The 23172-nt window shown below is 45.6% G+C and overlaps 1 protein-coding gene across 1 annotated transcript in view; it reads right to left on the bottom strand.

Moving 5' to 3' along the window:
• The window catches only part of LOC117440636 (FH1/FH2 domain-containing protein 1-like), a gene marked incomplete at its 3' end in the record, with an annotated part of 42439 nt that overhangs the window by 8163 nt on the left and 11104 nt on the right, over positions 1 to 23172 (bottom strand). Inside the window, exons 2-3 of the mRNA XM_034076868.2 lie at positions 14630 to 14736; positions 7028 to 7092 (exon numbers count right to left, since the gene is read on the bottom strand). Coding sequence (XP_033932759.1) covers positions 7028 to 7092; positions 14630 to 14736 — 172 coding nt within the window. The remainder of the gene's footprint in view (positions 1 to 7027; positions 7093 to 14629; positions 14737 to 23172) is intronic.

Genomic DNA, 23172 nt, shown 5'->3' with positions numbered 1-23172 from the left:
GTCAGAACTCTGTAGTTCATCAGAACTCTTTAGAACTCTGTGTGTGTGAAAGCGCCTAATAAGATGAAGAACCATAGAGCCGCTGTCTGTCACATGTTCAAAACAACATGAAGTGTTCAGACGTCTGAAAACATCCAGGAAGCATTTGGTTTCTGCAGAACAACAGACACAAAGACACACAACAACAAACAGGATTCCTGTTGATCTGCACACAGGAAGTGAGGCAGATCAACTCAGAGGCATTTCCTGTCTCTGGAGAAACCATAAAGTACTTAATAAAAGGTATTTCTACTCTATTCAATGAATAAAACGGCTACAAATGTATATTCTCCAGGGGATGTTCGGACGCCATGTTTGTAGTTTATTGACGGAAATATCTCCAACTTGAAAACACTTTATTTTGCCCGTCGTGTTGTGTTCAAACTCCTCAGGAATACAGAGGTCAACAGTATGTCTGAGTCTCTGAATAAAGGAAAGGAGCTTCAATGCTTCCTCTGTCATCTCCTTTAGGAAACACTGGAGCATCCTTTAGGAAAGGAGATAAAGCCTACCCACAATCCTTTGCAGCAACAAAGACACACCGTTCACTCTGAATAAGGTGCTACATTTATCAACGACAGCTGCAGCTGAGTCAGCGTGTAACATGTGTGTGAGGACCAGAGGACCAGCACGCACACGCGCGCACACACACACGCGCACACACACACACACACACACACACACACACACACGCACACACACACAGAATGTCACAGCTGTGTGTGGAACGTTCTGCAGGAGTTTCCTCTCAGAGGAGAACTCTGAGAGGAAACAGATATAAAAATATATGGAGAAACTTTTATAATTATTTAAAAATAAAAACACTTAAAGTCTGAGTTAAAATGGTTAAAATAGCAAGAGGAATATTCTTTATTATTAAATACATTATATCAAATTGAAATACATTTGATATAATTTATTTTGATGAGATGAAAGTGTGTACGGTGAACGCTGAGATTAACGAGCTCAGGAGGATCCCTGAACGCACCGTTATTAACCTGAGGACACTTTCACTTCTTCTTCTGCACTTCATTAAATGTCCTGTTTCACTTCTTCTTCTTCACCTTTTGTATCTGCGCTCAACCTGCAGCGGTTTGTGATTCCATCAAACGATTAATTTATCTTTCCATGCACTTTAGGTGTACTCATTTATTTTGTATTGCACTCGTCTTTTTATCCATCAAATGTAATCATATTTATGTATTTATACTTTGTCTATTTTCTGAGAACAAAGTCTGTTTGTCCCTGAAGGCATCGCGGAGTCTTTTAAACAGCGAAACAGGAAGCATGCTGGGAAATCCCCTCTGGAGCAGGAAGGGAGGGGCTGTCATGGGGGGGAGGTGGTAAGAGAGGGAGGGGCTGACAGGAAGTGACGGGGGGTAACAGGAAGTGAGGGGGGGAATACCTCGGCAGGGTCATCATCAGAAAACACAGAATTGGGTCAAAATGACAAAAAACAACTGAGTCTCAAAACAACGTGTAATAGGGACGTTGGTCCACCGCGGGAACGTCAAAGCGTGACGTGGATACACATCTTCACTCAAGTTAAACCACTTAATGTCGTGGGAAAGCTGGACACACTGATGTGTTTTAGTTGATGAGCTCAGATCACTGTACCATCATTCCACAGTGAGAATAGGAACCCCTCTTTAATGGTCTCACATGCAGAGCACACAGGGACATGTGGTCTCTGCTGTTAACCCATCCTGTTCCCCTCTGTGGGACTAATAACGGTATTCTGATCCTAGACCAGGAGTCTAGTCCAGGAGTCTAGTCCAGGAGTCTAGTCCAGGAGTCTAGCACCAGGAGTCTAGCACCAGGAGTCTAGCTCCAGGAGTCTAGAACCAGGAGTCTAGCACCAGGAGTCTAGCACCAGAGGTCTAGCACCAGAGGTCTAGCACCAGGAGTCTAGCACCAGGAGTCTAGCACCAGGAGTCTAGCACCAGAGGTCTAGCACCAGAGGTCTAGCACCAGAGGTCTAGCACCAGAGGTCTAGCACCAGGAGTCTAGCACCAGGAGTCTAGCACCAGGAGTCTAGTCCAGGAGTCTAGTACCAGGAGTCTAGCTCAAGAGGTCTAGCACCAGAGGTCTAGTCCAGGAGTCTAGCACCAGGAGTCTAGCACCAGGAGTCTAGTACCAGGAGTCTAGTCCAGGAGTCTAGTACCAGGAGTCTAGTACCAGGAGTCTAGTACAAGAGGTCTAGCACCACAGGTCTAGTCCAGGAGTCTAGCACCAGGAGTCTAGTACCAGGAGTCTGTACCAGGAGTCTAGTCCAGGAGTCTAGTACCAGGAGTCTAGAACAAGAGGTCTAGCACCAGGAGTCTAGCACCAGGAGTCTAGCACCAGGAGTCTAGTACCAGGAGTCTAGCACCAGGAGTCTAGTACCAGAGGTCTAGCACCAGAGGTCTAGCACCAGGAGTCTAGTCCAGGAGTCTAGTACCAGGAGTCTAGTCCAGGAGTCTAGTACCAGGAGTCTAGAACAAGAGGTCTAGCACCAGGAGTCTAGCACCAGGAGTCTAGCACCAGGAGTCTAGCACCAGGAGTCTATAACAAGAGGTCTAGCACCAGGAGTCTAGTACCAGGAGTCTAGTCCAGGAGTCTAGAACAAGAGGTCTAGCACCAGGAGTCTAGCACCAGGAGTCTAGCACCAGGAGTCTAGTCCAGGAGTCTAGTCCAGGAGTCTAGAACAAGAGGTCTAGCACCAGGAGTCTAGCACCAGGAGTCTAGCACCAGGAGTCTAGTCCAGGAGTCTAGTACCAGGAGTCTAGTCCAGGAGTATAGTACCAGGAGTCTAGAACAAGAGGTCTAGCACCAGGAGTCTAGCACCAGGAGTCTAGCACCAGGAGTCTAGCACCAGGAGTCTATAACAAGAGGTCTAGCACCAGGAGTCTAGTACCAGGAGTCTAGTCCAGGAGTCTAGAACAAGAGGTCTAGCACCAGGAGTCTAGCACCAGGAGTCTAGCACCAGGAGTCTAGTCCAGGAGTCTAGTCCAGGAGTCTAGAACAAGAGGTCTAGCACCAGGAGTCTAGCACCATGAGTCTAGTACCAGGAGTCTAGTCCAGGAGTCTAGAACAAGAGGTCTAGCACCAGAAGTCTAGCACCAGGAGACTAGAACCAGGAGTCTAGCACCAGGAGTCTAGCACCAGGAGTCTAGCACCAGGAGTCTAGTCCAGGAGTCTAGCACCAGGAGTCTAGTCCAGGAGTCTAGCACCAGGAGTCTAGCACCAGGAGTCTAGTCCAGGAGTCTAGTCCAGGAGTCTAGCACAAGAGGTCTAGCACCAGGAGTCTAGAACAGGAGTCTAGCACCAGGAGGCTAGCTCCAGGAGTCTAGTACCAGGAGTCTAGTCCAGGAGTATAGTACCAGGAGTCTAGTCCAGGAGTCTAGAACAAGAGGTCTAGCACCAGGAGTCTAGCACCAGGAGGCTAGCTCCAGGAGTCTAGTACCAGGAGTCTAGCTCCAGGAGTATAGTACCAGGAGTCTAGGACAAGAGGTCTAGCACCAGGAGGCTAGCTCCAGGAGTCTAGTACCAGGAGTCTAGTCCAGGAGTATAGTACCAGGAGTCTAGGACAAGAGGTCTAGCACCAGGAGTCTAGAACAAGAGGTATAGCACCAGGAGTCTATAACAAGGGGTCTAGCACCAGGAGTCTAGTCCAGGTGTCTAGCACCAGGAGTCTAGTACCAGAGGTCTAGCACCAGAAGTTTAGCACCAGGAGTCTAGCACCAGGAGTCTAGCACCAGGAGTCTAGTCCAGAGGTCTAGCACCAGAGGTCTAGCACCAGGAGTCTAGTACCAGGAGTCTAGCACCAGAGGTCTAGCACCAGGAGTCTAGCACCAGGAGTCTAGCACCAGGAGTCTAGAACCAGGAGTCTAGAACCAGGTGTCTAGTCCAGGAGTTTAGCACCAGGGGTCTAGCACCAGGACACTAGTACCAGGAGTCTAGTACCAGGAGTCTAGTACCAGGAGTCTAGCACAAGAGGTCTAGCACCAGAGGTCTAGTCCAGGAGTCTAGCACCAGGAGTCTAGCACCAGGAGTCTAGCACCAGGAGTCTAGTCCAGGAGTTTGGTACCAGGAGTCTAGGACAATAGGTCTAGGACAAGAGGTCTAGCACCAGGAGTCTAGTCCAGGAGTCTAGCACCAGAGGTCTAGAACCAGAGGTCTAGCACCAGGAGTCTAGCACCAGGAGTCTAGTACCAGGAGTCTAGTACCAGGAGTCTAGCACCAGGAGTCTAGCACCAGAGGTCTAGCACCAGAGGTCTAGCACCAGAGGTCTAGCACCAGAGGTCTAGTACCAGAGGTCTAGCACCAGAGGTCTAGTACCAGGAGTCTAGAACAAGAGGTCTAGCACCAGGAGTCTAGTCCAGGAGTCTAGAACAAGAGGTCTAGCACCAGGAGTCTAGCACCAGGAGTCTAGCACCAGGAGTCTAGTACCAGGAGTCTAGGACAAGAGGTATAGCACCAGGAGTCTATAACAAGAGGTCTAGCACCAGGAGTCTAGTACCAGGAGTCTAGCACCAGGAGTCTAGCACCAGGAGTCTAGTCCAGGAGTCTAGTACCAGGAGACTAGTACCAGGAGTCTAGTCCAGGAGTCTAGTACAAGAGGTCTAGAACCAGGAGTCTAGCACCAGAGGTCTAGCACCAAGAGTCTAGTACCAGGAGTCTAGAACAAGAGGTATAGCACCAGGAGTCTATAACAAGAGGTCTAGCACCAGGAGTCTAGTACCAGGAGTCTAGTCCAGGAGGCTAGAACAAGAGGTCTAGAACCAGGAGTCTAGCACCAGGAGTCTAGGACCAGAGGTCTAGCACCAGGAGTCTAGTACCAGGAGTCTAGAACAAGAGGTATAGCACCAGGAGTCTATAACAAGAGGTCTAGCACCAGGAGTCTAGTACCAGGAGTCTAGTCCAGGAGTCTAGAACAAGAGGTCTAGCACCAGGAGTCTAGCACCAGGAGTCTAGCACCAGGAGTCTAGCACAAGAGGTCTAACACCAGGAGTCTAGAACAGGAGTCTAGAACAGGAGTCTAGCACCAGGAGGCTAGCTCCAGGAGTCTAGTACCAGGAGTCTAGTCCAGGAGTATAGTACCAGGAGTCTAGAACAAGAGGTCTAGCACCAGGAGTCTAGCACCAGGAGTCTAGAACAAGAGGTATAGCACCAGGAGTCTATAACAAGAGGTCTAGCACCAGGAGTCTAGTACCAGGAGTCTAGCACCAGGGGTCTAGTCCAGGTGTTTAGTACCAGGAGTCTAGTCCAGAAGTCTAGGACAAGAGGTATAGCACCAGGAGTCTATAACAAGAGGTCTAGCACCAGGAGTCTAGTACCAGGAGTCTAGAACAAGAGGTCTAGTACCAGGAGTCTAGTCCAGAAGTCTAGGACAAGACGTATAGCACCAGGAGTCTATAACAAGAGGTCTAGCACCAGGAGTCTAGTACCAGGAGTCTAGAACAAGAGGTCTAGCACCAGGAGTCTAGCACCAGGAGCCTAGCACCAGGAGTCTAGCACCAGGAGTCTAGTCCAGGAGTCTAGCACCAGAGGTCTAGCACCAGGAGTCTAGCACCAGGAGTCTAGTCCAGGAGTCTAGTACCAGGAGACTAGAACAAGAGGTCTAGCACCAGGAGTCTAGTCCAGGAGTCTAGTACAAGAGGTCTAGAACCAGGAGTCTAGCACAAGAGGTCTAGAACCAGGAGTCTAGTACCAGGAGTCTAGAACAAGAGGTATAGCACCAGGAGTCTATAACAAGAGGTCTAGCACCAGGAGTCTAGTACCAGGAGTCTAGAACAAGAGGTATAGCACCAGGAGTCTATAACAAGAGGTCTAGCACCAGGAGTCTAGTACCAGGAGTCTAGTCCAGGAGTCTAGAAAAAGAGGTCTAGAACCAGGAGTCTAGCACCAGGAGTCTAGGACCAGAGGTCTAGCACCAGGAGTCTAGTACCAGGAGTCTAGAACAAGAGGTATAGCACCAGGAGTCTATAACAAGAGGTCTAGCACCAGGAGTCTAGTACCAGGAGTCTAGTCCAGGAGTCTAGAACAAGAGGTCTAGAACCAGGAGTCTAGCACCAGGAGTCTAGTCCAGGAGCCTAGCACAGGAGGTCTAGCACCAGGAGTCTAGCACCAGGAGTCTGGAACAAGAGGTCTAGCACCAGGAGTCTAGTCCAGGAGTCTAGCACTAGAGGACTAGAACCAGAGGTCTAGCACCAGGAGTCTAGCACCAGGAGTCTAGCACCAGGAGTCTAGCACCAGGAGTCTAGTACCAGGAGTCTAGTACCAGGAGTCTAGAACAAGAGGTCTAGCACCAGGAGTCTAGCACCAGGAGTCTAGCACCAGGAGTCTAGCACCAGGAGCCTAGCACCAGGAGCCTAGCACCAGGAGTCTAGCACCAGGAGTCTAGCACCAGGAGTCTAGAACCAGGAGTCTAGACCAGGAGTCTAGCACCAGGAGTCTAGCACCAGGAGTCTAGCACCAGGAGTCTAGAACCAGGAGTCTAGCACCAGGAGTCTAGCACCAGGAGTCTAGCACCAGGAGTCTAGCACCACGAGTCTAGCACCAGGAGTCTAGAACCAGGAGTCTAGCACCAGGAGTCTAGAACCAGGAGTCTAGCACCAGGAGTCTAGAACCAGGAGTCTAGCACCAGGAGTCTAGAACCAGGAGTCTAGCACCAGGAGTCTAGCACCAGGAGTCTAGCACCAGGAGACTAGCACCAGGAGACTAGCACCAGGAGTCTAGCACCAGGAGTCTAGCACCAGGAGTCTAGCACCAGGAGTCTAGCACCAGGAGACTAGTACCAGGAACTCTTATTCCTGCTCAAAGAGTTTGATCAGCTGGAGCTCGATGCACGAGAGGAGAGTTCTGTATTCAGAGGAGACTCACCATGAAACAGCTGTTCATCACACACAGCACTCTCATACAGAAGAACCGAGACGTGAGAGTGTGTGTGTGTGTGTGCGTGTGTGTGTGTGTGTGAGTGAGTGTGGAGTGAGGACGTGATAATTACCCAGAATGCAGTGCACACGTACAGACAGCAGAGTCCTCAGGATTAGGATGGGCTTCTTCCCGTTGCTGTGGAAACACACACACACACAAATGTAACACACACACAAATGTAACACACGCACACAAATGTAACACACGCACACAAATGTAACACACACACACAGGGATCCGAAAAACAAACAAAAGATCTTCTGATGCTTTTGCAATTAATAATAAACACAAGCCTCATTATTATTTCATTAATAATAACACGACTTGTCCCTCTGTGTCTCTGTCCCTCTGTGTCTCTGTCCCTCTGTGTCTCTGCTCAGCAGTTTGACAGCAGCTCCTGGGTCAGTGAAGTGTTCTGACTTCAGAGCAGTTTCTACTTCAGAGCTGCAGAGACGTCAGAGGACGGAAAGAAAGGGGGTTATGAGGGAAAGATTTTTTACAGTTTTTTGTGTTTCCGTCTAAAAAAAGAACACGTTTCAGATTCTTTAGGTCACTGTGGCACACACAGTTTCCAGATGACATCATCCTGTGTGTGTGTGTGTGTGTGTGTGTGTGTGTGTGTGTGTGTGTGTGTGTCTCCTCCTGTGATCTTAAAGTTTGAATTGCTCTCTTTATAAAAATTATAATAATATAACAGCTGGACCAAACATGGAATAGAGGGAGTTTTTAGTGACATCACTATGTAACCCTATTGGCTAGCGCTCGAACACATTGTAGATAGGCTAAGGGGCGGGACATCTCGAAGTTGTTCACCAATCATAACAGAGCCGGCTAAACGACTTAAATCTCAGAGAATAACAATTATAACTAGAGAATGCAATTCCTGAAGAAACTTCTAGTGGGAATGCTTCATGCTGAAAGGCTGACGCTGAACTGCCATGCTGGAATGTGCTGTGTAAGAAGAAAGCGAAGACTGTAGATTGAAATGATACATGAACACAGGGGGCTTGAATGTGTGATGAGAGAAGAAAGTAAAAAGGCTTGGAAAAGCAGCAGAATATTTGAACTGCAAACTTCTGAACTAACTTGATGGCGAATGATCTGTCGCCATGCCAACGGCATTTGATGACACCCCATAATACGCTTAGATGCGTTGATGGCTGCATCGTTACCAAACCTGTGAAGTTCTGGGCTGTTTGGAGCAGTTTCACTGAAGGCAAGGCAAGTTTATTTATATAGCACTTTTCAACACAAGGCAATTCAAAGTGCTTTACAAAAAATGAAAGACATTAAGAAAAAGGCATTTAAAATCAGTCTTTAAAAAGAAAAGCTAATAAAATAAACATTAAAAGAAAAAGTACATGGATAAAAGTTACAGTGCAGTTTAAGATGTGAATAGTTCAATTAAAAGCAGCGGCAAAAAGAAAAGTCTTCTTGCTGGATTTGAAAGTAGTCAGCGTTGCAGTGGACCTGCAGGTTTCTGGGAGTTAGTTCCAGATATTTGGAGCATAATAACTCTCCATGTTTAGTTCTGTCTCTGGGGACAGAAAGCTGACCAGTCCCTGAAGACCTGAGAGATCTGACTCTGGGGACAGAAAGCTGACCAGTCCCTGAAGACCTGAGAGATCTGTCTCTGGGGACAGGAAGCTGACCAGTCCCTGAAGACCTGAGAGATCTGACTCTGGGGACAGGAAGCTGACCAGTCCCTGAAGACCTGAGAGATCTGTCTCTGGGGACAGGAAGCTGACCAGTCCCTGAAGACCTGAGAGATCTGTCTCTGGGGACAGGAAGCTGACCAGTCCCTGAAGACCTGAGAGATCTGTCTCTGGGGACAGGAAGCTGACCAGTCCCTGAAGACCTGAGAGATCTGGATGGTTCATAGTTTAGCAAGAGGTCAGTAATGTATTTTGGGCCTAAACCATTCAGTGCTTTATAAACCAGCAGCAGTATTTAGAAATCTATTCTTTGACACACAGGAAGCCAGTGTAAAGACTTCAGAGCAGGAGTGATGTGATCCACTTTCTTAGTGTCAGTGAGGACTCGAGCAGCGGCGTTCTGAATCAGCTGCAGCTTCCTGATAGATGTTTCAGTGAGACCTGTGAAGACACCTTTGCAGTAGTCCAGTCTACTGAAGATAAAGGCATGGACAAGTGTCTCCAGATCCTGCTGACATTAGTCTTTTAATCCTAGATATGTTCTTTAGGTGATAGCAGGCTGGTTTAGTAACTGTTTTAATGTGACTGTTGAAGCTCAGGTCAGAGTCCATGACTACACCTAGATCTCTGTCTATCTGTTGTTTGAACATTGCAGACTGAAGCTCAGCGCTAACTTTTATACGTTCTGCCTTGGCTCCAAAAACCATTACCTCAGTTTGATCTTTGTTTAATTGGAGAAAGTTCTGACACATCCAGTCATTGATTTGTTCAATGCACTTACTCAGTGTTTGAATTGGAGCATAGTCTCCTGGTGAAATTGTTACGTAAATTTGTGTGTCGTCTGCATAGCTATGGTAACTTATTTTGTTGTTCTTCATTATCTGAGCCAGTGGTAGCATGTAGATGTTAAAGAGAAGAGGCCCCAAGATGGAGCCTTGAGGAACCCCACATGTCATATTTGTCAACTCAGATGTGTATGTACCTATAGAAACAAAGTTGTTTCTGTCCTTTAAGTAGGATTCAAACCCATTTAGAACTGTTTACGAAAGTCCCACCCAGTTTTCCAGTCGGTCTAATAATATGCTGTGGTCAACAGTGTCAAACGCAGCACTGAGATCTAATAATACTAACACTGAAGTTCTGCCACTGTCTGTGTTTAAGTGGATGAGTGTAAGACCTTTACAAGAGCAGTCTCAGTGCTGTGGTTTGGACGAAAGCCTGACTGGAACACATCCAAACAGTTATTTAAATGCAAGAAATTACTCAACTGTTGAAAAACTACTTGTTCAATGATCTAACCTAGAATGGCAGGTTTGATATGGGCCTGTAATTGGTCATTACTGAAGCATCTAGATTGTTCTTTTTTAAGAGCGGTTTAATGACTGCAGTTTTCAGGGCCTGTGGAAAAATACCTGAGTGAAGAGATTTGTTTACTATATGAAGTAGATCTGAGGCCATGCAACGAAAAACATCTTTGGAAAACCCTGTTGGAATAATATCAAGGCAGCAGGAGGAGGACTTCAGAAGTTGTATAATGTCCTCCAGGTTTTTATCATTAATCTGATGGAATTGTGTCATGATGTCTGAGTTGATGTTAAGTGGACACAGAGCCAACACGTCTGCTGTTCCTGATGCAGAGGCACTGACTGCTCGTCTGATGTTCTGAGTGTTGTCAGTGAAAAAGGCAAAGTCATTGAAGTTCAGAGGCTACTGACACTGGGGGGTTAGTTAATCTGTCGTCGGTAGCGAACGAGGCATGTGCGTTGTTTTTGGTAATGATGTCAGAGAAGAACGATTGTCGTGCGTTTTTCAATTCCAAATGATAAAGGCCAAGTCTCTCTTTATAGATTTCAAAGTGAACCTGGAGATTTGTTTTTCGCTACCTGCGTTCAGCTTTTCGACATTCTCTTTTTTCTGTTTTCACGGTCATGGCCTTTCTCCATGGAGATATTTTCTTGCCAGACACTTCCTTTACCTTAGTTGGAGCAATGGCGTCTATAACATTTTGAATTTTTGAATTAAAATGATCTACTAGCTCATTTACTGAGGTGTTAGCAGGAGTGATGACATCATCGTGCTCCATCACACAGGTGTTTATAGTTGAGCTAACGAGGCGTGCAGAGATCACAGGTTTCCATTGTTCAGAATGAGAGATGAACCTCTTACATGTGAACGTTTTGTGGAAGAACCGTAACAGATATCTGTGAAATTTCAAAAGGTGAAGCATGTCAAGGAAGTTGAGTATCTGAAGTGTAATTTTTGTGTAGTTTCGGGTTAATAATGTGGCCTTTTTGGCAGTTTAACTAAAGGTGTGCGGCTGCTGCCGTGAGGAAATATCAGCCTGAAATTACAATGGGCTTCAATGGAGGAATGTTGAATGTTTTTGTCACTTCATGCCCTCAAGAGGTATTTAGTTTAATTGTTTTGCTTAATTATTTGTAATTTTTCAAGCTACGATATGTTTTCCTACGTTTGTCATGAAAGATTATGTCTCAGGAATGTAGAGTTTGGGAATTATGGCAGTTTAAAAAAAATATATGAAGGTACATTTCAAGATTTCCTACCCTCTAGCTGTGACATCACGCACTCTAGTCAATGTTAAAATCTGAAGAAAACCTCTTTACCCAGGTCTGAACAATGTTTAATATCTCTAAAAGTAAGAATCAGATTTAAAAGTTGTTTAAGACGAATAATGGCAGAAAGATGTGTAACATTTTAAAGTTGGAATGAGGTTTCTGAGTGAAAGTATGAATGAACAGTTAGCAGTTGAAGTCGCATGAAGATTAGTTGAAGTGTGAAGATTTTCTCCATTGACTTCCATGTTAAAAATGTGATGCATTATGGGATGTATCTCTGGAATTATGAAAGTTATGAATGAGAAAAGTAATAGCCATCGATTCCCGACCGAGCTGAACGTTTTGATCTTTGAACGGAGTTTCTGCGATGTTCAATGTGGGAGGAGAAGAGGGCCAAAATACCGGCGGAATAATAATAAACTTTTCGTCCGTAGAATAACAGATGGCAGCATTCCCACTAAATAACATCTGGTTTTAATTTGTTTCAGAAAATATAAAATTTCAGACTTTTCTGAACACTTTAGGACAGGGGTGTCAAACTCAATTTCATCGCGGGCCACATTAGAATTATGGTTGCACTCAAAGGGCCGGTGGTAACTTTAAGACTATATAAATATACATAGATAATAAATATAAAATAATGTATAATTTTACAATATTTCCTCTGCATTGGATTATTATCGGATATGGTAATAACTTCATAATTAACTACGTCTGAAAGCAGAAGTCTAGGGCAAATCATTGCAAGTCTCTTCAATGTGCATGTCACAAAATGAGATGCATTGTGGGACATGTAGTTTATGGGCAACGTTCTCCTGTAAAGCGGCACGTAACATTATAATAAACGTATTATATTCTTTGCAAGCTCTTGTGGGCCACATAAAATGAAGTGGCGGGCCGGATTTGGCCCCCGGGCCTTGAGTTTGACACCCCTGCTTTAGGATTTAGACCTTTTGGGAAAACAATGTTTTCCCGAAAATCGAAACATTTGGTATTTTTTTCTGAAAATTCTTACTTTTTCAATTTTTTTTAGAATTCTGTCTTTTTTTCTGAAAATCCCAAATTCTCCCTTTTCCCCATGGGAGCCTGCCTGCAGACCTCCACTCTCAGGACAGGTCCGGTGCAGACCTCCACTCTCAGGACAGGTCCGGTGCAGACCTCCACTCTCAGGACAGGTCCGGTGCAGACCTCCACTCTCAGGACAGTTCCGGTGCAGACCTCCACTCTCAGGACAGTTCCGGTGCAGACCTCCACTCTCAGGACAGTTCCGGTGCAGACTTCCACTCTCAGGACAGGTCCGGTGCAGACCTCCACTCTCAGGACAGTTCCGGTGCAGACCTCCACTCTCAGGACAGTTCCGGTGCAGACCTCCACTCTCAGGACAGGTCCGGTGCAGACCTCCACTCTCAGGACAGTTCCGGTGCAGACCTCCACTCTCAGGACAGTTCCGGTGCAGACCTCCACTCTCAGGACAGTTCCGGTGCAGACCTCCACTCTCAGGACAGGTCGGTGCAGACCTCCACTCTCAGGACAGTTCCGGTGCAGACCTCCACTCTCAGGACAGTTCCGGTGCAGACCTCCACTCTCAGGACAGTTCCGGTGCAGACTTCCACTCTCAGGACAGTTCCGGTGCAGACCTCCACTCTCAGGACAGTTCCGGTGCAGACCTCCACTCTCAGGACAGGTTCCGGTGCAGACCTCCACTCTCAGGACAGGTCCGGTTGCAGACCTCCACTCTCAGGACAGTTCCGGTGCAGACCTCCACTCTCAGGACAGTTCCGGTGCAGACCTCCACTCTCAGGACAGTTCCGGTGCAGACCTCCACTCTCAGGACAGGTCCGGTGCAGACCTCCACTCTCAGGACAGTTCCGGTGCAGACCTCCACTCTCAGGACAGGTCCGGTGCAGACCTCCACTCTCAGGACAGGTCCGGTGCAGACCTCCACTCTCAGGACAGTTCCGGCGCAGACCTCCACTCTCAGGACACCTCCACTGTCAGTACAGGAAGTGACGATTATGACGCATTCTTTTCCCGCCCACCGAAGGACTCGTTTGATGGAAGTTTTCAAATCACAATGGAGACTCATCACGGAGGTGATGAGTCCGCCCACCGTGCACTTTGGTTCGGCCTTGGTCAAGCCCTTTTGACCCCCCAGCCTGGTTCTTGTAAAAGTTTTTCACTCAAATGACACCATGGAGGAATGTAACGGGAGTTGACAGGGGACTCTGCTCTTCTCACGAGTGCCTATTTTCGGACACTTTTTTTCACTTTTCCCCGGTTTTATTATTATTTTTGGCTATTTCACCCGGTTTCTACCGGGGACATTGCCCGGTCTCGGGGATATGCAGGTGAGGACAGGTTCAGGTGAAGAAAGGGGATATACAGGTGAGGACAGGTTCAGGTGAAGAAAGGGGATGTACAGGTGAGGACAGGTTCAGGTGAAGAAAGGGGATATACAGGTGAGGACAGGTACAGGTGAAGAAAGGGGATATACAGGTGAGGACAGGTTCAGGTGAAGAAAGGGGATGTACAGGTGAGGACAGGTTCAGGTGAAGAAAGGGGATATACAGGGGAGGACAGGTACAGGTGAAGAAAGGGGATGTACAGGTGAGGACAGGTTCAGGTGAAGAAAGGGGATATACAGGTGAGGACAGGTTCAGGTGAAGAAAGGGGATGTACAGGTGAGGACAGGTTCAGGTGAAGAAAGGGGATATACAGGGGAGGACAGGTTCAGGTGAAGAAAGGGGATGTACAGGTGAGGACAGGTTCAGGTGAAGAAAGGGGATGTACAGGTGAGGACAGGTTCAGGTGAAGAAAGGGGATATACAGGTGAGGACAGGTTCAGGTGAAGAAAGGGGATATACAGGTGAGGACAGGTTCAGGTGAAGAAAGGGGATGTACAGGTGAGGACAGGTACAGGTGAAGAAAGGGGATATACAGGTGAGGACAGGTACAGGTGAAGAAAGGGGATATACAGGTGAGGACAGGTACAGGTGAAGAAAGGGGATGTACAGGTGAGGACAGGTTCAGGTGAAGAAAGGGGATATACAGGGGAGGACAGGTTCAGGTGAAGAAAGGGGATATACAGGTGAGGACAGGTTCAGGTGAAGAAAGGGGATATACAGGTGAGGACAGGTTCAGGTGAAGAAAGGGGATATACAGGGGAGGACAGGTTCAGGTGAAGAAAGGGGATATACAGGTGAGGACAGGTTCAGGTGAAGAAAGGGGATGTACAGGTGAGGACAGGTACAGGTGAAGAAAGGGGATGTACAGGTGAGGACAGGTTCAGGTGAAGAAAGGGGATATACAGGGGAGGACAGGTTCAGGTGAAGAAAGGGGATATACAGGTGAGGACAGGTTCAGGTGAAGAAAGGGGATATACAGGTGAGGACAGGTTCAGGTGAAGAAAGGGGATATACAGGTGAGTGTAGGTGTTCTTACGTCACGTCTTCGTAGAAACTCTCCAGGTCGTCTCTCTGTTCAGAAAGAGACGAGTCCAGGTCCAGGTAGTATCCGTTAGTGGAAACCTGCAGAGTGCAGTCCTCCAGCTGAGAGACAAACAGGTAGAGAGACAGAAAGGGAGAGACAGACAGGTAGAGAGAGAGACAGGTAGAGAGACAGACAGGTAGAGAGACAGGTAGAGAGAGAGACAGGTAGAGAGACAGACAGGTAGAGAGAGAGACAGGTAGAGAGACAGGTAGAGAGAGAGACAGGTAGAGAGAGAGAGACAGGTAGAGAGACAGGTAGAGAGAGAGAGACAGGTAGAGAGAGAGACAGGTAGAGAGACAGGTAGAGAGAGAGAGACAGGTAGAGAGACAGGTAGAGAGAGATAGAGAGAGAGAGAGAGAGAGAGAGAGAGAGAGGGAGGGAGAGAGAGAGACAGGTAGAGAGAGACAGACAGGTAGAGAGAGACAGGGAGAGAGAGAGAGACAGACAGAGAGAGAGACAGGTGGAGAGAGAGACAGGGAGAGAGACGGACAGGTAGAGAGAGACAGGTAGAGAGAGAGACAGGTAGAGAGACAGAGAGAGAGAGAGAGAGAGACAGGTGGAGAGAGAGAGAGACAGGTAGAGAGAGAGACAGGTAGAGAGAGAGACAGGTAGAGAGAGGTAGAGAGACAGAGATAGACACAGGTGGAGAGAGAGAGACAGGTAGAGAGAGAGACAGGGAGAGAGTGAAAGAGAGACAGGGAGAGAGAAAGACAGGGAGAGAGAGAGATACAGGGAGAGAGGGAGACAGGGAGAGAGGGAGACAGGGAGAGAGAGATACAGGGAGAGAGAGAGAGATACAGGGAGAGAGAGATACAGAGAGAGAGAGATACAGGGAGAGAGAGAGAGAGAGAGAGAGACAGAGAGAGAGACAGGGAGAGAGAGAGAGAGATACAGGGAGAGAGAGAGAGAGAGATACAGGGAGAGAGAGATACAGGGAGAGAGATACAGGGAGAGACAGAGAGAGAGAGACAGGGAGAGAGAGAGACAGGGAGAGAGAGATACAGGGAGAGAGAGATACAGGGAGAGACAGAGAGAGACAGAGAGAGAGAGAGAGAGAGAGAGAGAGAGACAGGGAGAGAGAGAGAGCTTTTCTTTATACGGGGTTTTAAAAGCTGCTGAAATGAGAGGAGCTGCTGAACCTGTTCTAACCAGGTCAGTTATTATGGGATGTATTTATACAGCAACACACTAACAGCAGGACAGATCACACACTTTATACATAATTATAACTCATAACGTATTCAATAACCTTACTTTTAGAAGAGACAAACAAACTGCAGTATGTACACTATGCACAGTGTAGGAGATACAGACATAATTAATAGCAGGATATAAAATGAATGCTAACAGCGAATAGCTAAGGACTAACAGCTAAAAGATAACTGCTAACAATAACAGCTAGGCCAACAGTTCAAAGCTAACTGCCAACTGCTAACATTAACAGCTAACTGCCAACTGCTAACATTAACAGCTAACTGCCAACTGCTAACATTAGCAGCTAACAGCTGGGCCAACAGTTCAAAGCTAACTGCCAACTGCTAACATTAACAGCTAACTGCTAACATTAGCAGCTAACAGCTGGGCCAACAGTTAAAAGCTAACTGCCAACTGCTAACATTAACAGCTAACAGCTAACTACCAACTGCTAACATTAACAGCTAACAGCCAACTGCTATCATTAACAGCTAACAGCTAACTGCCAACTGCTAACATTAACAGCTAAAAACTAACTGCCAACTGCTAACATTAACTGCCAACTGCTAAAATTAACGGCTAAAAACTAACTGCCAACTGCTAACATTAACAGCTAACTGCCAACTGCTAACATTAACAGCTAACAGCTAACTGCCAACTGCTAATATTAACAGCTAAAAGCTAACTGCCAACTGCTAATATTAACAGCTAAAAGCTAACTGCCAACTGCTAATATTAACAGTTAAAAGCTAACTGCCAACTGCTAACATTAACAGTTAAAAGCTAACTGCCAACTGCTAACATTAACAGTTCAAAGCTAACTGCCAACAGCTAACATCTCTGTGTGCGGTTTAGTTCCACAGTTCATCGTGGTTCCACAGTTCATCGTGGTTCCTCAGTTCAACGTGGTTCCACAGTTCATCGTGGTTCCTCAGTTCAACGTGGTTCCACAGTTCAACGTGGTACAAAAGGAGGTCAGACACACACACACACACACACACACACACACACACACACACACACACACACACACACACACACACACACACACACACACACACACACACACACACACACACACACACACACACACACACACACACACACACACACACACACACACACACACACACACACACACACACACACACACACAGTCTTAAATATGTTCATGCTTTCCTGAACATTGGTGCTGCAGGTTGTCATGTTTTAATCTCTGCAACACGTCATCTGAAGAAATGACCTCAGAGTGTGAGAGAAAAGCGTGTTTTCATCCAGTAAACAGTGTGTGTGTGTGTGGTGTGTGTGTGTGTTTGTGGTGTGTGTGTCTATAAATAGCAGTGGAGTCACGGTCAGGTATGAAACTGGAGTCAGAAACAATCAGTGCTGCAGTTTGTGGACCAGCAGAACCACATTCTTCTACTACAAGACACACACAAACACCCACACACCACACACATAGAACATCTAGATTTAAACAAGTTTAACATCAAAAACTACATTTTAAAAGATCACATTTAAACTAATGCTGTCAAAATTATCGCGTTAATGGCAGCGCCAGGGTATGGCTGGGGTCGGCTGCACCCATACCAAGAAATGGCTCAGCCCCACCATGAGACACGATGTTAGAGTGAGCAACATAAAGTCTGCCAACTCGCGGAGTAACTGCACAGACAGCAGTTAGTCAGACTGATTTCAGGAGCCACGGTTTGGAAATACTGAAGACCAGAAACGGTTTTGAAAACTTTTGTCACGTAGTGATCGTCTTCTCAATAGAACATCTTTGATAATGTCTTCTGGCCAATCAGAATCAAGATAACGGCGTGGTGTTGTTGCAGGAAGTCCCGACGGAGAATACTTTTGCTGTAGTCCAGGTAACACATAACTGGTACGCAGGTTATGTGCGTAATCTGAAATGCGTACCGTCACTTGTGTCACAAAGCGCATTTGCGTACGACAGAGTCGGTCTCCGTGTGCACAGACAGGCTGCTGTTAACGTCGGTCTGAACTACGCCAACCGGCTGCAGAGGGAGACTCCCCCCCCTTCACTGGAGAACTGCGCTAAAACAGCTGATCACAACGTTCACACTGTGGTCACGAAGTACTCCACTAGCCCCCCCCCCCCCGTCAACTTCCCTGAAGTACTCCACTAGCCCCCCCCTGTCGACTTTCCTGAAGTACTCCACTAGCCCCCCCCCCCGTCAACTTCCCTGAAGTACTCCACTAGCCCCCCCCTGTCGACTTTCCTGAGGTACTCCACTAGCCCCCCCCCTGTCGACTTCCCTGAGGTACTCCACTAGCCCCCCCCTGTCGACTTTCCTGAGGTACTCCACTAGCCCCCCCCTGTCGACTTTCCTGAGGTACTCCACTAGCCCCCCCGTCGACTTTCCTGAAGTACTCCACTAGCCCCCCCCCCCTGTCGACTTTCCTGAAGTACTCCACTAGCCCCCCCCGTCTACTTTCCTGAAGTACTCCCCGTTGATAGAAATCAACACGTAATGAATTCAGACCCCACGGTTTGATGATTGATAGGTGTGTGGGCTGTCTTTCATTTTGACATGCAGATAAATGTTATAATAATGTTAAATGGATATATCCGCCTTCTTTCATTTATCTTTCCATTCCCACAACAATATACAAAAAGAAATGGCATATTTTGGACATAGTTCGAATGGTGATTAATCTGATTACAATTTTAATCGTTTGACAGCCCTAGTTTAAACGCTTTATAATGATGTCTTTTTTTACTCAAGAAAGCTTGAACTGCACCAAGTTTGACTCCATGGAGCCTCTGTTTACAGCTAACAGCTAACTGCTAACAGCTAACTGATTACTGCTAACAGCTAACTGATTACTGCTAACAGCTAACTGCACCAAGTTTGACTCCATGGAGTCTCTGTTTACAGCTAACCGCTAACTGCTAACAGCTAACTGATTACTGCTAACAGCTAACTGATTACTGCTAACAGCTAACTGCACCAAGTTTGACTCCATGGAGCCTCTGTTTACAGCTAACAGCTAACTGCTAACTGATTACTGCTAACAGCTAACTGATTACTGCTAACTGATTACTGCTAACAGCTAACTGATTACTGCTAACAGCTAACTGATTACTGCTAACAGCTAACTGATTACTGCTAACAGCTAACTGCACCAAGTTTAACTCCATGGAGCCTCTGTTTACAGCTAACAGTTAACTGATTACTGCTAACAGCTAACAGCACCACTGTTGTCTAGCGGGTGTATCTAAAATACAAAATGTCGTATTTATATAAATAAATCTATATAGATAATAAGTGTCAGTACGATTTTATTTTGTATTTGCGTGCATTTGCTGTTTGGAAAGTGGCACTGTACTGATAGTGGTGATTTTATTTTGGAATTCTTAGCGTGCACTTCCTGTCCTGAGAGTGGAGGTGTCCTGAGAGTGGAGGTCTGCACCGGAACTGTCCTGAGAGTGGAGGTCTGCAGGCAGACCCCTCTCAAAGCTAGCTGCCAACTTCTAACTGCTAACGCCAGCTAATAAACAGCTAACGGCTAACAGACAACTAGCTCTCCTGAGGAAGCCAACACAGATCACTTGTTCATGTGTAGCTTGATTAAGTCATTTTTCTGCGTCCTAAACCTATTTAGTATCGTCACCACGAGACTCGAGCCCTGAAGGAGAGGTTTGGTAGAAGAGAAGCTTGTTTCCTGACTGCTAAAGTTGAAGAAGTGCTCACAGCTTTCACTTGAATAAAAATAGCAACAACAGGCTCCTCTGTGAGGAGTAAAAGTCCTGCATTTCAAACCAATGTGAGTATCATCAGTGCAGGGAGAGTGAAGGAGTACTCGTTGGGCAGCATGTCTGGAGAAGGTGGAGCTGCTCTGTAGTCTGTGTGGTGAATATAGAACAAAGCCTCCTATATTATAAGTGTTTACAATCTACTAATAATCTGCTGAGTCACCAGCTGTCGTAGTAGGCTTCAGTAAATACATCTAAATACATCTATGGAATAACCATCGAATTGAACTGCAAACCTAAACCAATATTCATTCAGTAAAAAGGAGTGTGTTCTGATCTTGTACTTGAGTAAAAGTAGAAGTACTCTGATCTTGTACTTGAGTAAAAGTAGAAGTACTCAGATATTGTACTTGAGTAAAAGTAGAAGTACTCAGATCTTGTACTTGAGTAAAAGTAGAAGTACTCAGATCTTGTACTTGAGTAAAAGTACTCAGATCTTGTACTTGAGTAAAAGTACTCAGATATTGTACTTGAGTAAAAGAAAAAGTACTCAGATCTTGTACTTGAGTAAAAGTACTCAGATCTTGTACTTGAGTAAAAGAAAAAGTACTCAGATCTTGTACTTGAGTAAAAGTACTCAGATCTTGTACTTGAGTAAAAGAAAAAGTACTCAGATCTTGTACTTGAGTAAAAGTACTCAGATCTTGTACTTGAGTAAAAGAAAAAGTACTCAGATCTTGTACTTGAGTAAAAGAAAAAGTACTCAGATCTTGTACTTGAGTAAAAGAAAAAGTACTCAGATCTTGTACTTGAGTAAAAGTACTCAGATCTTGTACTTGACTAAAAGAAAAAGTACTCAGATCTTGTACTTGAGTAAAAGTACTCAGATCTTGTACTTGAGTAAAAGAAAAAGTACTCAGATCTTGTACTTGAGTAAAAGTACTCAGATCTTGTACTTGAGTAAAATAAAAAGTACTCAGATCTTGTACTTGAGTAAAAGAAAAAGTAGTCAGATCTTGTACTTGAGTAAAAGTAGAAGTACTCAGATCTTGTACTTGAGTAAAAGTACTCAGATATTGTACTTGAGTAAAAGAAAAAGTACTCAGATCTTGTACTTGAGTAAAAGTAGAAGTACTCAAATCTTGTACTTGAGTAAAAGAAAAAGTACTCAGATCTTGTACTTGAGTAAAAGAAAAAGTAGTCAGATCTTGTACTTGAGTAAAAGTAGAAGTACTCAGATCTTGTACTTGAGTAAAAGAAAAAGTACTCAGATCTTGTACTTGAGTAAAAGTAGAAGTACTCAGATCTTGTACTTGAGTAAAAGAAAAAGTACTCAGATCTTGTACTTGAGTAAAAGTAGAAGTACTCAGATCTTGTACTTGAGTAAAAGAAAAAGTACTCAGATCTTGTACTTGAGTAAAAGTACTCAGATCTTGTACTTGAGTAAAAGAAAAAGTACTCAGATCTTGTACTTGAGTAAAAGAAAAAGTACTCAGATCTTGTACTTGAGTAAAAGTACTCAGATATTGTACTTGAGTAAAAGAAAAAGTACTCAGATCTTGTACTTGAGTAAAAGTACTCAGATCTTGTACTTGAGTAAAAGAAAAAGTACTCAGATCTTGTACTTGAGTAAAAGAAAAAGTACTCAGATCTTGTACTTGAGTAAAAGAAAAAGTACTCAGATCTTGTACTTGAGTAAAAGTACTCAGATCTTGTACTTGAGTAAAAGTACTCAGATCTTGTACTTGAGTAAAAGAAAAAGTACTCAGATCTTGTACTTGAGTAAAAGAAAAAGTACTCAGATCTTGTACTTGAGTAAAAGAAAAAGTACTCAGATCTTGTACTTGAGTAAAAGTACTTAGTTACTTTCACGGTTGGATTTCACTGGTTTTAGTTTCAACATCTAAACCACTGCTCCCATGACCTTTCTCTACAGTGTCAGTGCTGTCAGCGGGACACACACAGGTCACATGATCTGTGTGGCTAACAACCGCTAGCTCGTTAGCATCAGCGGATAAGAGAGGTGCAGGAATGAGTCCTGAACCCTGATATGAGTCAGCATTTCATCCCTCCTGTCCCCTGGTCTGGAGGTCAATGGTTCTCTGAATGGGTTTTTGGTCATCCTGAAATAAGGTCTGTTTCTAACACAAGCTGAAGAGATTGTAATTCTACGACATGTACTACGTCAGTAAACACCTCACTGGTGAATTAAAAACAACGCTGGCAGTTTCCCTCCATCTCCAGTGTCCATGCCGAGCCAGCGGGGCCCAATACGTCGACCGCAAGGGTCGCGTGGGCAGATCTCATGGCATGGAAAAAGGAGACTTTTTTTTTAAAGTTAGCCTATCATCCATCCTTACTGTGGCCTTTGCCACTTGATTGACGTGCAGTAAGCCAGTCCGAGTCGTGTTGTGCCATACGGGTTCATGCCGTTATGAGGTGGCCTCACCTCCGCACTATTATGCGGTGCAATTAGTGTAAGCGCGCCACCGTTTATCTGCCGTTTAGTCCACTAACACAGCCCCCCCCGCTCACGACACAGATTGGGCAGGGGCGGCCCTGTGGGTAGATCTTTTGGGCTTGGTCATTTTAAAAGTAGCTCCCAAGCCGAAACAGTGTAGGCACCCCTGTGCTAAGCTAAGCTATGCTAAGCTATGCTAAGCTAACATCCCCGTGTATTAAAGTGGCTCAGAGCATGAAATGAACTCCTGCAGCTCTTATCTTCCCTCTGCTGGATATTACATCCGTCCATCAGCTTATCTTCTGTTTACAGACGCCCTCCTCTTCCTCTGTAGCCACCGCAGAGGAAGAGGAGGGCCATTCAAATGCTCCTCATTCCACATAATAGATATTACCACAGTATTTACTTACTGTGCAGTATTTATTTTAAATGTGTATATGTTTCTTATTCCTGCTTCTTACCGTCAGCATTAAACATGTTCTGTGTTTTAATGTCTTTAGTTTATTGCATGTAGCTTTGTTGTATTGTGCACATGTCAATAAAGCCTTTAAATCTTGAATAACGGCTTGTTTTCTCGTCTCTGTCCGGGTGGTATCAGCTCATTAAATCTCTGCCCCAGTGCATTGTGGGACCAATTAGGTGGTCGGTGCAGGAATGTAATCTCAGGGTCTGATCCTGCAGATTCCAGCGGGCCCTGAACGCCTCGCAGCACTGAGCTCTGATGGTAAACTCAACTAAAGACCCAAAGGCGTTCTCATCAGATGCTCAGCAGCTTCAGAGGAGACTCTTCTGACCTCCTCCAACGATGCAGCATCGTGTAGAATACAATACAGAAATACTGCAAGAACTCTATGTACATGTAAATAGAATATGATATGTACAAGAACAGGTTGCAAAATGACGGATTACATTTTATCAAGGCACTTTACACAGAGGTGGGAAGTAGTGGAGTACAAATTGTTACTGTACTTAAGTACATTGTTCTGGTATCAGTACTTTACTCCACTTCTTATTTTTCTGATGACATTCTACTTTCTACTTCTCACATGTTGAACCCAAATACCTGTACTTTCTACTTCTCACATGTTGAACCCAAATACCTGTACTTTCTACTTC

Source organism: Pseudochaenichthys georgianus, unplaced genomic scaffold, assembly GCF_902827115.2.
Source record: "Pseudochaenichthys georgianus unplaced genomic scaffold, fPseGeo1.2 scaffold_1088_arrow_ctg1, whole genome shotgun sequence".
Classification (NCBI taxonomy): Eukaryota; Metazoa; Chordata; class Actinopteri; order Perciformes; family Channichthyidae; genus Pseudochaenichthys; species Pseudochaenichthys georgianus.
The sequence above is the reverse complement of the archived record's forward strand: the minus strand, read 5'-3'. Positions and strand labels throughout refer to the sequence as shown.